At 47.5% G+C, this 13796-nt stretch overlaps 1 protein-coding gene across 1 annotated transcript in view; it reads right to left on the bottom strand.

Moving 5' to 3' along the window:
- The window catches only part of LOC112069407 (YLP motif-containing protein 1-like), a 68837-nt gene extending 58452 nt beyond the window's left edge, over nucleotides 1-10385 (bottom strand). The window contains 7 exon segments of the mRNA XM_070438541.1: nucleotides 177-1116; nucleotides 1308-2257; nucleotides 4689-4734; nucleotides 4736-4887; nucleotides 5334-5525; nucleotides 6169-6390; nucleotides 9599-10385. Coding sequence (XP_070294642.1) covers nucleotides 177-1116; nucleotides 1308-2257; nucleotides 4689-4734; nucleotides 4736-4887; nucleotides 5334-5525; nucleotides 6169-6390; nucleotides 9599-10141 — 3045 coding nt within the window. The 5' untranslated portion in view covers nucleotides 10142-10385.
- Between the last annotated feature and the right edge of the window lie 3411 nt (nucleotides 10386-13796).

Raw genomic sequence — 13796 nt, 5'->3', positions numbered from 1 at the left:
GGTATCCCAGACTTCAGTCCCAACACTATCCTCTGGGAGGTGGGAGGACAGAGGACGACATGGAGGGGGTTCCTTACGACTACAGACCTCCACATGAAGAGATGAGATCACAACATGGAGGACCAGAGGAGGACTGGCAGCAGCAGAGTGGCAACAGGATCCTTCACTGGAGAAACCTGAAGGTCCTCCTCAGCCTGAAGAGGAGATGTGGGTCCCTGAAGAGCACTACTACCCTCCAGAGGACTACTACAAGACCCTCCTCTGTCCGCCTCCCCTCGTCCTCTCCCTCCATCCTCCCCCCCTCTTAGAGGCCCTAGAGGCTGGCCACGTCCCCCTCTACCACGGCCCATGAGCCCCAGAAGACCAGGGGGTTGGTTGGTCATTGGGTGGGTCTTCGGCGGCTCCGGTCCGTGAGGCTTAGGCCCATGTGGTCCCAGAGACCCGTTGTTGTTATTGACGTTGGTCTTCAACGGCCCGGCCGGTCCACCTGGTTTGAGAGCGGTCTTGGCAGGGGAAGCGGTTTTCGGGGATACAGAAGCGATGGTGGACACGGGGTGCTTGGCACCGGCGGCAGCAGCAGAGGGGCTCACCTCTTCCTTTTTGGCAGTGGAGTCCTTACTAGCAGCAGCAGCATCAGCCTCTGCTTTCGTCTGAGGGATGGGGTCATTTTGGACGAAGAAGCCCTCAAGGGACTCCAACATGTCCTCTGACATGTCTCCTGGTTCTGCCAATTCACCTTGCTTAGTTGTACTGTCTGCTACTGGTTTAGTTGGCCCAGTAGGTTTAATACCAGGAGGCTTAGAGCCTGCTGGCATCTCAGTCTTACCCTGAGATAGTTTGGTGTCTTTGCCAGTGTCTGGTTTAGGCTGTGGGCCTATATAGGGTGCTGAGGGACCAGTGGGTCTTTCAAAGCGGGCTGGGGGGCTCTGTCTCGCGGGGTGGTCGAAGTGGGGCCCCTGCTGTCCGAACCGAGGCCCTGGTCCTCTGGGGCCAAACTGATCAAACCTTGGGTGCTGCTGGTTGAACCTGGGACCTGGTGGAGCGTTGAACCTCTGCTGTTGAACGGACTGCTGCTGCTGGTCAAACCGCGGGCCGTTCCCTCTCGGACCATCAAACCTGGGTGGAAAGAAAACACATGAATGTTTGAACAGCCTGTAAATGGCAATGTTTTATTTAAACAATTGTTTTTGTTTTTTTAAGTCCAAGTTGTCACGTTCAGGTACAATCAAAATCTCTCCCAAAGGGATACCTGGTCAAGAGGGTAGGGGGGGGTTTGAATATCATTATGTCGTGAATACACAAGTTACCTTGGTCCTCTGGGGCCTTGGTAGGATGGAGGCTGTCCTCCTTGTGGACCTGGTGGTCTGGCCAACCCTCTCCCTCCTGGGCCTGCCCCTCTACCAGGGGGTCCAGACAGGTTGTACTGCTCTGACTGAGGGCCCTGGTGCCCGGGTGGAGGGCCCTGGTGCACGGGTGGAGGGCCCTGGTGCACGGGTTGGGGGCCCTGGTGCACGGGTTGGGGGCCCTGGTGCACGGGTTGGGGGCCCTGGTGCACGGGTCGGGGGCCCTGGTGCACGGGTCGGGGGCCCTGGTGCACGGGTCGGGGGCCCTGGTGCCCTGGTCGAGGGCCCTGGTGCACGGGTGGAGGGCCCTGTTGCCCGGGTGGGGGGCCCTGGTGACCGGGTGGGGGGCCCTGGTGACCGGGTGGGGGGCCCTGGTGACCGGGTGGGGGGCCCTGGTGCACGGGCGGAGGGCCCTGGTGCACGGTTGGAGGGCCCTGGTGCCCGGGTGGGGGGCCCTGGTGACCGGGTGGAGGGCCCTGGTGACCGGGTGGGGGGCCCTGGTGACCGGGTGGGGGGCCCTGGTGCACGGGTGGAGGGCCCTGGTGCACGGGTGGAGGGCCCTGGTGCCCGGGTGGAGGGCCCTGGTGTGGTTCTCCTGTGGGGGTTCCCACGCGTTGGGAGTTGGAGGGGCCGTGCTGCCCTGGTAGAGGGCCCTGGGACACGGGTCCAGAGGTGGACGAGGGCTGGCTACCTGGCTGGGACGGCGTGGATGGGCTCACCATGTGGCCTTGTTGATTCTGCGAGTCCGGTCCAGAGTGTGGGTACTGACCATACTGGCTGTACTGGTCCTCGTACCCTCCACTACCATACCGGTCACTACTACTGTATTGGTCAGCGCCGTACTGACCACCGCTGTCGCTGCTGCCGCTGCCTCCGTACTGTTGCTGCATGGCTCGCAGTGTGGTGACCCTCTCCTGCAATCAAATCACATTTAAGGAGCCCTTTTAAAAAATATATATATATATTTTTTTACATTAAGCTGGCTAGGGTGTATTCAGCAACGTGAAACATTCAGAACTGAACACATGGAAATACAATGACTAGAGTGAACACAGGTGTCTATTGCATATGACAGATATCACCGTCACCAGGGATCATCAACTAGATTTAGCTTCTGGCACATTTTTTCTTGAGCGAGTGGTTAGGGGGGCCGGAACATAATTACTAATAATTTATAGACTGCAAATTGACTGCAAGAAGCCCCTCCCCCCCAGAAAAACAACAACAGATGACTAAAACAATCACTTCAAACCTTGATTACATTTGTATACATTCACATTATATTCCTCTTTTAGGTGTGGTAATACCCTGTTCTACTCTACATCCTACTGAACAAGTCGGGGGAACCCTGTTCTACATCCTGCTGAACAAGTCGGGGGAACCCTGTTCTACTCTACATGCTGCTGAACAAGTCGGGGGAACCCTGTTCTACTCTACATCCTGCTGAACAAGTCGGGGGAACCCTGTTCTACTCTACATCCTACTGAACAAGTCGGGGAACCCTGTTCTACTCTACATCCTGCTGAACAAGTCGGGGAACCTGTTCTACTCTACATTCTACTGAACAAGTCGGGGAACCCTGTTCTACTCTACATCCTACTGAACAAGTCGGGGACCCTGTTCTACTCTACATCCTACTGAACAAGTCGGGGAACCCTGTTCTACTCTACATCCTACTGAACAAGTCGGGGAACACTTGTCTTACTCTACATCCTGCTGAACAAGTCGGGGAACCCTGTTCTACTCTAATCCTGCTGAACAAGTCGGGGAACCCTGTTCTACTCTACATCCTACTGAACAAGTCGGGGAACCCTGTTCTACTCTACATCTACTGAACAAGTCGGGGACCTGTTCTACTCTACATCCTACTGAACAGTCGGGAACCCTGTTCTACTCTACATCCTACTGAACAAGTCGGGGAACCCTGTTCTACTCTACATCTGTAAGTTACATCTATACTGAAAAGGCCACAGATGCAGAGGGGAGGTACACACACACAGTACAGAGGTGGAGTTTGTCAGGCTGTACCTGTAGGTGTGGTGGAGTTTGTCAGGCTGTACCTGTAGGTGTGGTGGAGTTTGTCAGGTGTACTGTACTGTAGGGGGGTGGATTTGTCAGGCTGTACTGTACCTGTAGGTGTGGTGGAGTTTGTCAGGCTGTACTGTACCTGTAGGTGGGGTGGAGTTTGTCAGGCTGTACCTGTAGTGTGGTGGAGTTTGTCAGGCTGTACCTGTAGGTGTGGTGGAGTTTGTCAGGCTGTACTGTACCTGTAGGTGGGTGTGGAGTTTGTCAGGCTGTACTGTACCTGTAGGTGGGGTGGAGTTTGTCAGGCTGTACTGTACCTGTAGGTGTGCTGAGGTGGAGTTTGTCAGGCTGTACTGTACTGTACTGTAGGTGTGGTGGAGTTGTCAGGCTGTACTTGTAGGTGTGGTGGAGTTTGTCAGGCTGTACCTGTAGGTGTGGTGGAGTTTGTCAGGCTGTACCTGTAGGTGTGGTGGAGTTTGTCAGGCTGTACCTGTAGGTGTGGTGAAGTTTGTCAGGCTGTACCTGTAGGTGTGGTGGGAGTTTGTCAGGCTGTACTGTACCTGTAGGTGTGGTGAAGTTTGGTCAGGTGTACTGTACTGTAGGTGTGGTGGAGTTTGTCAGGCTGTACCTGTAGGTGTGGTGGAGTTTGTCAGGCTGTACCTGTAGGTGGGGTGGAGTTTGTCAGGCTGTACTGTACTGTAGGTGTGCTGAGGTGGAGTTTGTCAGGCTGTACTGTACCTGTAGGTGTGGTGGATTTGTCAGGCTGTACTGTACCTGTAGGTGTGGTGGAGTTTGTCAGGCTGTACCTGTAGGTGTGGTGGGTTTGTAGGCTGTACTGTAGGTGGGTGGAGTTTGTCAGGCTGTACCTGTAGGTGGGGTGGAGTTTGTCAGGCTGTACCTGTAGGTGGGGTGGAGTTTGTCAGGCTGTACTGTACCTGTAGGTGGGGTGGAGTTTGTCAGGCTGTACTGTACTGTAGGTGGGGTGGAGTTTGTCAGGCTGTACTGTACCTGTAGGTGTGCTGAGGTGGAGTTTGTCAGGCTGTACTGTACCTGTAGGTGTGGTGGAGTTTGTCAGGCTGTACCTGTAGGTGTGGTGGAGTTTGTCAGGCTGTACCTGTAGGTGTGGTGGAGTTTGTCAGGCTGTACCTGTAGGTGTGGTGGGTTTGTCAGGCTGTACTGTACCTGTAGGTGTGGTGAAGTTTGTCAGGCTGTACTGTACCTGTAGGTGTGGTGGAGTTTGTCAGGCTGTACCTGTAGGTGTGGTGGAGTTTGTCAGGCTGTACCTGTAGGTGTGGTGGAGTTTGTCAGGCTGTACTGTACCTGTAGGTGTGCTGAAGTGGAGTTCATCTGTTCCTGCACTGTTTCACTGTAACTCATAGTCCTGTAGCTGGTCTTTATGTGGGTAGGACTGGAACTGCTCTTGCCACTGGCTGAAGGTGCGGCCCCAGTCTGCAAACACCGGGACAAACTTCTGCTGCTGCGTCTCATAGTGACTCAGCTGCATGGCCATAGACATTGTCTACACAAAGGGGGGGGGGGGGGGTTGAGAAAAACTGTTGTCCAAACAATGTGGAAATTTGCCTTGGGCATAGGCTTCATATAAAGAAGAGGACATCTCAGAGAATAGAATCGGCTTATTTAATTGTCCATCTTTCAAAGGAAATTAGAATTTTGCTTTCATAATAACCCCTGACAGCAAACAGACAACACACATTTTGTGAGGAGCCTGCTGGGTGGGATAACATGCTCTACAATCACGCAAACTGTATTTTATCCATGCAAGATGCTGCGCAAATAAAGTTAATTACTATAATAATGAAACGGACTGAAATAGGCACAGAACTGATCACAACTTCAGCTATGTTCTAAAAAATATATATATAAATATTAAAAAAGAGGGGAAGAATCAGTGTGCAAAAAAATACATTAAAAAAAAAAGTCTCAAAACAAATGTCATAGAGATACCTCTAGCTGTGCAGGTTGTTGGATACACTGCTGGTACTGGTTGAGGATGGCCTGTAGCTGAGCATGGTGCTGCATCAGGGCTTGGTACTGGTAGCCCGCTCTCTGCTGCTGGGCCTGCTGCCACTGGGCCGCTGCGCTCTGGAGCTGCTGTAGCCGGGCCACCTCTACTGGGTCCTGGTTTGTGGGGGCAGGCTGCAGGAGGAGGAGGAGGAGGAGAGGATACTAGATTTGTATAGCCCTTTTCATTACAGCAGGAATCTCAAAGACACTCTTAAATAAAAATAAAAAAACCTTTGAGTTAGCCTATTGGCTAAGTTCTTAGGCTGGAAGATATTCCACAGAGGAACGTCTTCAACAGGTTACATCTTTCTGTTTCCACACTGCACTTCAAGGACAGAGGTGAAAGTTCACACAATATATTAATTTACTTGTTCCCGTGTGGCTCAGTTGGTAGAGCATGGCGTTTGCAACGCCAGGGTTGTGGGTTCATTCCCCACGGGGGGACCAGGATGAATATGTATGAACTTTCCAAATTGTAAGTCGCTCTGGATAAGAGCGTCAGCTAAATGACTTAAATGTAAATGTAAATGTACTTGTCTTCCCCACCCCCCTATGACATTGGGAAACCGATACGTGAATATCTACCATATCAGTGAATTGTTACAGCACATCATCGGAGTACGTTCTGACAATATTGCAAAGGAATGTTTGAAAACTTCTCATTCTCATGAGATCCTGTACATTTTGAGCTATGTCTGTGATAGACCAAGATGCTCACCTACAATACTAATCACAGTCTATCTCAGACATGTGAAACAGTCAGGTTTCTCCTTACCTTTTCGTCATCAGGTGGAGGTGGTGGTGGGGGCTCCTCTTTTGGTGGTGGTGGTGGAGGGGCGTTCTTGGGTGGTTCCGATGGAGGGGGAGGGGCGGCTGCAGCCGAGTGGGGCTGGGGTTTGGGAGGTGGGGGCGTTGAGCCATCACCCTGGCCTTGGTTGGTCTTCTCTGCTTTCAGCCTCTGCAAGTTCTGGAGATGCTGCTTGTACCAGTACTGCTGCTGCTGCTGCTGGATGACAACAACAACAAAACATCATATCAACATGACAATATCAGACACGCTGGTTAGCACGGTGTTCTAGCGACACAGCGCTTCTCTGAGACGTGATGACAACTTGTGCAGGTAGACGAGGTCTCATCACAACACTATGAGAAACTACCTTGGCCCCAGATAGATCTTTATGCTGTTCCGTCAACTCCTACGGTCAGTGACCTAGGGCCGTCCCCGACAACAACAAAAAAATCTTAGTCGACCAATCGATCGTCTGTTCTTTCGACCAATCGATTGGTCGAAAATGTTAAAAATTTGTATTTTTCCCATCTATAGACACATCCGGTGTGTTTTAAATCAAATCAACTACATCCACTGAGCCTGTCTGATGCTTTAAGCGCACGGTTTGATTAAGTAATTAAGACACACAAATGACTAGAGGGAGTCCGCCCAGCAATTGTTTGGATTGTGCCCGGCCGGCCTCACTCTCTGCGCCGTGTAAATGTATATTTTTTTTTTTAAAGACAGCGAGTGACTGTGTGAGTAGCACCCGTTCTCTCTCTCTCTCCTCCCTGCTGCAGCGACCACCACAGAATATCAAAGTGTTTATCACGCTGTCCGTATTGCTGAAGCCGCAACATAATTGCAGACGTTTCTGACTGAAAAGTTCTGTTACTTGAAATCCCTCGTTTGTTTAGGAAAAAATATTCCCTATTCCCTCAAGCCGTGCTCTCTTTACATGACACGTGTACGCGTCGCATGCACGTGGCCAAAGACCTATTCACACGCGACTAGTATTACTAGGGAACGTTGGTGATGTAATTATTGCTCCAGAAGACGATTTTAGTCCCCCCCCTTAACTGCCCCCATGTAATTCTTCTTTTATTTTCAATAAATTGACAGTTATGAAGGAAGCCTGGAGGATTTTATTGTAGGTGTGAAGATACAGTATTTCAACATGTCAAGGTGATGGGCCCACACTGATAACTCCAGCTTGGTTCCCAAGTTTCTAAAACATACCAAACCATCGTTCCTATAGTGTCGCCATAATATTTGAATTGAGGACGTGTGATCATAAATCATTAGGATATTTTAGCGATCCGCAGTACGTCCTAAATATCCCCCAGCCTTCAGATGTGAGCTAAACAGTGCAATTGCACTTCAGGTGCATTTTAAGCCTACGGATGACAAAGTTAAGGTATCATTTCCAAACCTTTAGGTCAGTTGAATGCTGCCGCTTTGCGATCTAGTAACAGCAAGGGTCGCATTAAATAGGCTCAATGTTTTTTTTTTACTGATGCATTTGGTAATATTCAGTTCATACACACAAAACATATGAACAAAAGGATTCACTGAAAGTTTATAGGCTGCATGTAGTCCATAGTTTAGTTTATAGGCTGCATGTAATCCATTCATATATATAGTTTATGCGCCGCACTTTGTTCAATTTATCCAATCAGTTATTGTTTTCTTGTGCAAACCCGCAAGCAACAGCTGTCAAACGGAGACATTTCTCTCAAAAACACAGGGATGTCGATTCACACAGGACTAGTATTATCAGAGGACTTTTGGAGTTCGCCGCCCCCCCCCCMAAAAAAAAATAGTAGGTTATTCTGTCTGAAATTGTTACTCTCCTGCCATGTAAAAAATACTGACAAGGCAGATTCGGATGTGACTAATTGTGGAAAATACTGGAGATCAAGAAAAAGAAGGTAAGGTGTGTGCTGTGTGTATATTATGTGTGCCAAACAGGTGCTGTATAGATTACACTATAATTGCTCTGACCGTTTGGAACAATGTAAACACTAAATAAAGTATAAGCGTACCAGAGTCTGTTGTAACGTTTTTTTTGTTTTGTTAAGCCTTTATTACAGCAAAGAATACGAACAATCGTATTCATTTGTGAATGCAATTTCTAAAATGGAACGATTTATTTATTGTTTAAGCTAATTATTCAAGGCTCGCTTTATTTTAAAACTTAAATGCTTGATTGCATTTCAAATCATGAATGACTCGTATGCTGTGCGATGACATGAACAAATGAATGATTGATTGTTACAGTAGCCTAAATAAGAATTGAAATATAGTCAGTTACGGTATTAAGATTAAACAGGATGCGCTCTTAGGCCTACAGCTCAATGGTGGTTATACAAGGCTGCTATACGAAGCCTACTAATGATATTAGTTATTATTATAATAATAATAATAATAATAACAATAATAATAAGTAATAATAATAACAACAAGGAGATCAAGGAAAAGGAGCGTTATAATAAATAATCAACATGAGTGAAATCAACACTAAATAAATTATAAATAATTTAGTTGTGTATATTACATTTGAATGACGATGACTTGGAATGAAATAATCTCATCTCTATAGAGATGCTGCCTGACAAATCACTATTTAGTAGTTCTTCAAAGTAAATAAGGCATACTTTTATGACTGCTGAATGCAAACGATCACTGATCATGTATTTTCAGGTAGAGATACCTAGCAAAGCAACAGCTGCTTTCTATATCCCCACAGACCGAACAAATATATGTGCAATGGATTATGGTCATTGTAGGTAATTAGCAAGTTTTATGCACTAAACTATGTAAAACATTGTCTTGTTGGAAACTACAACTCCCTGCTACGTCGCACAGTTCAGGCTGGATCATTATTGGGCTCACATATAAAACCCTAAATAAACGGAATTAAAATAATTGTAACCGAAGTTGGTCGATTAGTTGTTTTAAAACCGAAAAATATCCGACATTATGGTTAATTGCTCAGCACTAATGGAGAGATAACATGCCCAGTTTAAAGGCCGACCGGGGTATAGCAGGTTGCCATTAGCAACTACATTTTACAACTTATTTTGTGTGCAATTTTACAATAATCGGTTCAAGGACATACATCTAGTGTATTATAAACAAGTATTGGTAACATGATTGTCTTCGAAATTGGTATTATTATTATACATGTTTCTTTTCTTTTTTACACGACCACGAAGATCGCCATTTTTCTATTCAATTATAATGGGGATCCTGTTTTCGGTTAACAATGCCTGCAGTACCGCGGTCGCCCTTGAACTCCCGTGGCTTCAATGAGAGGGGGCAGTCGTTCTCCCTGATCCGAGTTTCCATGTCGGAAATTTTAGTCTTTTGGGGCCAAAGATTATTTCTTGTTTACCTCTTTAGTCGCTGGTGTACCATTGTTCTGAGTGGGTACCTGTGGGTTCGCCTCTGATGGGGGTGGGTCCTCCTCTGATGGGGGAAGCTGGGTCTCTTCGGGTTGCGGTGGCAGCAGCGGCGGCTGAAGTTGTGGGCTGGGCGCCCCGGCTTCCATGGACTGATACTCATCTTGATAAGTGGAAGGGCCTTGCATGGACTGATACTCATCTTGGTATGGGGAAGGGGCACTGGCCCCCGTTGAACCATACCCATATCCCGAGTTGCCTTGCCACGACTCCGCCGTAGGACCACCGCCGCCATAGGGGTTTTCATTTACGTTCCTGTCGTGGTGCAGCACAGATTGGAGCTGTTTTTGATGGAGCTGTTGCAGCTGCTGCATCTGCTGGAGATGCTGCTCCCGCAGGCTGTTGAACGTTGACCCGGGTGCCGCTGCGGGTGTAGCAGCAGCATAGCTCCCGAATCCTCCCCCGAAGCCTTCGCCTTGAGGAGACTGACCCCTCGGCGCACCGAAGTGCTGCTGCGAAGGTGGTTGATGGCCGCCACCACCACCACCATAGTTACTACCCCAAGAGGGATACATGCTTTGGAAGCAGCGAGCAATGTGTAGGCCTTTGTCCTCACATAAAGCTGGTGCAGTTAAAAATACAAATTTAAAGCTACGTTATCCTCGATAGAGGTACGTTACCACGCGTGTTATCCGTAAACAAACGTTGATTATTGATGTCGTTTGATGTATCAATAAATACTAACAAATGAAATAAAATGCGTTGTTCGTGTGGGTTTTCGGGTTCCGTATCATTTAGCTACAAAGCTAGCTGGTTGTGGAGGGAAACGTAAACGCTGATTGGTTGGCATGTAGTCTTATACACATCATTTCCGGTTCGCCCAAATTGTTATTTTTCCATTCCACAAGAGGGTGACATTTCTTTATAAATATACAAGCCTCATACGCCACAGCCAGATTTCAGTAGTCCAACCAAGGATTGTCTATTATATTGACAAGATAGTCAAGTGACCGCTCTAACAATGGAAATATGTCCTCAAAGATTGTGTTAACCCCGGTGTCCTGGCTAAATTCCCAATCTGGCCCTCAAACCATCATGGTCACCTAATAATCCCCAGTTTATAATTGGCTCATTCATCCCCCTCCTCTCCCCTGTAACTATTCCCCAGGTCGTTGCTGCAAATGAGAACGTGTTCTCAGTCAACTTACCTGGTAAAATAACGGTAAAATAAAAAAAATAAAAAAAATAAAAGATGGAAGGCGAGATCAGATGGGACCATTCTAGCCAATGAGAGGGCAGATAACAGTGAACAACACGCCGTAGAGATAGGCAGGGGACTCACCTTTGTATCTGTGCGGTTATAGCGTCTGTGACGGCATAAAATACAAATTTATTTGTCACCTTGAAATGCTTACTTACGAGCCCGTTCCCAACAATGCAGAGTTAAAAAGTAAGAAACATTTGCAAAACAAAAATAAATAAATAAAAGACACCACCATTGTGACAATATCCATTTTAAAGCTTCAGTTATCTTCTTCATTGGCTGATTGCGCAAAACTCATAGGAATCCCTATCCAGTTGACTACTTTAAAATGGTGGAAATCCTCTGGCAATATCCATATCCACGATGAGTCCTCAATCTATGACAACAGGCACAACTATGCCTCCTCCCCCGGCCGTAAATTGGAGAATTTTGTATTTTGCCAAACACCTGAAACCTATTTTCCTGCAATCTAGAGCCATAATCATTTGCCTAATTCTATGTAAAATAAATAAATAATTAATAACATGTTTCTTTTTCTGCATATCTAAGTATACATCTTGAGCTGTCTGTGTCCTCCTAACTGGTGTTTTCCTTCTTCTTTTTTTAAGACACTAAATATGCTTCACTGCATCTCTGCTAAAATCTGGGTAAAACCAACTTCATAAAATTGCTAAGTGGCTATTAGAATTACAGAGAAACGGCACGGCACGGCCACAGACTTTCACCCTACCCTTCACCCAGTGTTACTGTTTTGCCCTCAGTTAGAATTAGCTCCACCAGTAAATCTGTATTAATTGTAAGCAGAACCACTTAAAAAGAATCGTTAAAGAGGATTAATCAACTCCCGCCCCGTTTAATGTCTCACGTTAATGAGTTTGTCAGCAGTGTTTTAATATCTTCTAATGACCTCGTATTTTAGTGATGACATTAAAAGGGTGTTGGAGAAGAAATGGCCCATTCAGGATCCAAAGAAGCCCCCCCAATGACACCCTATTCCCCTATATAGTGCACTACTTTTGACCAGCCCTGTGGGGGACTATTCCCCTATATAGTGCACTACTTTTGACCAGCCCTGTACGGGACAATGCACAATAGAAGGACTAGGGTTATATTTGGGATGCAGCCCCTACTCTCTAGACGGGACGACCTTCCCGACGCAAGGACACGGTCACACTACGAGCTCTGGCCTTCAGGGAGAGATGCAGATCCTTTATCAGGGGATGGGAGAGGAGGGTGGAGGAGTCCCTATAGAGGAGCTCTGCGCTCTCTCCTTTATAAAGCATGACTGGCACAATGTGACACAGCAGCCTGGACTCAGAGCCATACAAAAAACATACTTTATGTATTTCTGAGCGCCTCCAAGACTTATGATACTTACTGGTCTAGTTACTTGAGACAGAAATAAAGTAGGGAGAATGGTCGGGGAGGATTGTTGGGCGTAATCCGCGATAGTCTAGCAATACAAAGGTTGCGTGTTCGAGTCACGTCAGAGACAACTTTAGAATTTTAGCTAACCCTTATTCTGAACTTAACCCAATTCACCTATCCTGCTACGTAAATTCACATAACCTGCTACGTAAATTCACATAACCTGCTACGTAAATTCACATAACCTTTCTGGTCAGTTACTCTAACCTTTGTCGTTAGTTCCCCTAACCACCAACGTTAATTATCCCCAAGCAACCTGGTCTCAGATGAAAACTTGCAATACTATACGTCCGTCAAGACTAATAAGTTACATCATGGAATTCGTATGATTTTGTACAACCATGTAATACATATTATACACCATCTAATTCGCATGATATTGTATGACCGCTAACCTAACGTAACCTAAGGCTGGGTTCACAGATTTACGTACAGAGTAATACGAATTGGATACAGTTTTGTTTAGATTACAACAATACACTGTGTAGGGAATAGCATAGGGAGACCAGGGAATAGCATAGGGAGACCAGGGAATAGTGTAGGGAGGCCAGGGAATAGCAGAGGGAGGCCAGGGAATAGCATAGGGAGGCCAGGGAATAGCGTAGGGAGGCCAGGGAATAGCATAGAGAGGCCAGGGAATAGCGTAGGGAGGCCCAGGGAATAGCAGAGAGAGATGATTGAAAACTTGCAATACTATACGTCCGTCAAGACTAATAAGTTACATCATGGAATCGTATGATTTTGTACAACCATGTAATACATATTATACACCATCTAATTCGCATGATATTGTATGACCGTAACTACGTACCTAAGGCTGGGTTCACAAGATTATACGTACAGAGTAATACGAATTGGATACAGTTTTGTTTAGATTACAACAATACACTGTGTAGGGAATAGATAGGGAGACAGATAGCATGAGGGAGACCAGGGAATGAGGCGAGGGTAGCAGAGGGAGAGGAGGGAATAGATGTGGGAGGGCCAGGGAATAGCGTAAGGGGAGGCCAGGGAATAGCATAGGAGGCCGGGAATAGCTAGGGAGGCCCAGGGAATAGTGAGGCGGGCCAGGGAATAGCGTAGGGAGGCCAGGGAAATAGCGTAGGGAAGGCCAGGAATGGTAGGGAGGCAAGGGAATAGTAGGGAGGCCAGGAATAGCGTAGGGAGGCCAGGAATAGCATAGGGAGGCAGGGAATAGCGTAGGGAGGCCAGGGATAGTAGTAGGGAGGCCAGGGAATGCGTAGGGAGGCCAGGAAATAGCGTAGGCGAGGCCAGGGGAATAGCATAGGGAGGCAGGAATAGCATAGGGAAGGCCAGGAATAGCATAGGGAGGACCAGGGAATAGCATAGGGAGGCCAGGGAATAGATGGAGCCCGGGAAACTAGTGTAGGGAGGGACCAGGAATAGTGTAGGGAGGACCAGGGAATAGCATAGGGAGGCCAGGGTAAATAGCGTAGGGAGGCAGGGAATAGCAAGGGGCAGATACCAGGGAGGATAGGCATAGGGAGGACCAGGGAATAGTTAGGGAGGCAGGGAAT

Source organism: Salvelinus sp. IW2-2015, unplaced genomic scaffold (assembly GCF_002910315.2).
Source record: "Salvelinus sp. IW2-2015 unplaced genomic scaffold, ASM291031v2 Un_scaffold1003, whole genome shotgun sequence".
NCBI classification, from domain to species: domain Eukaryota; kingdom Metazoa; phylum Chordata; class Actinopteri; order Salmoniformes; family Salmonidae; genus Salvelinus; species Salvelinus sp. IW2-2015.
This window is presented reverse-complemented; position numbering and strand designations above follow the sequence as displayed.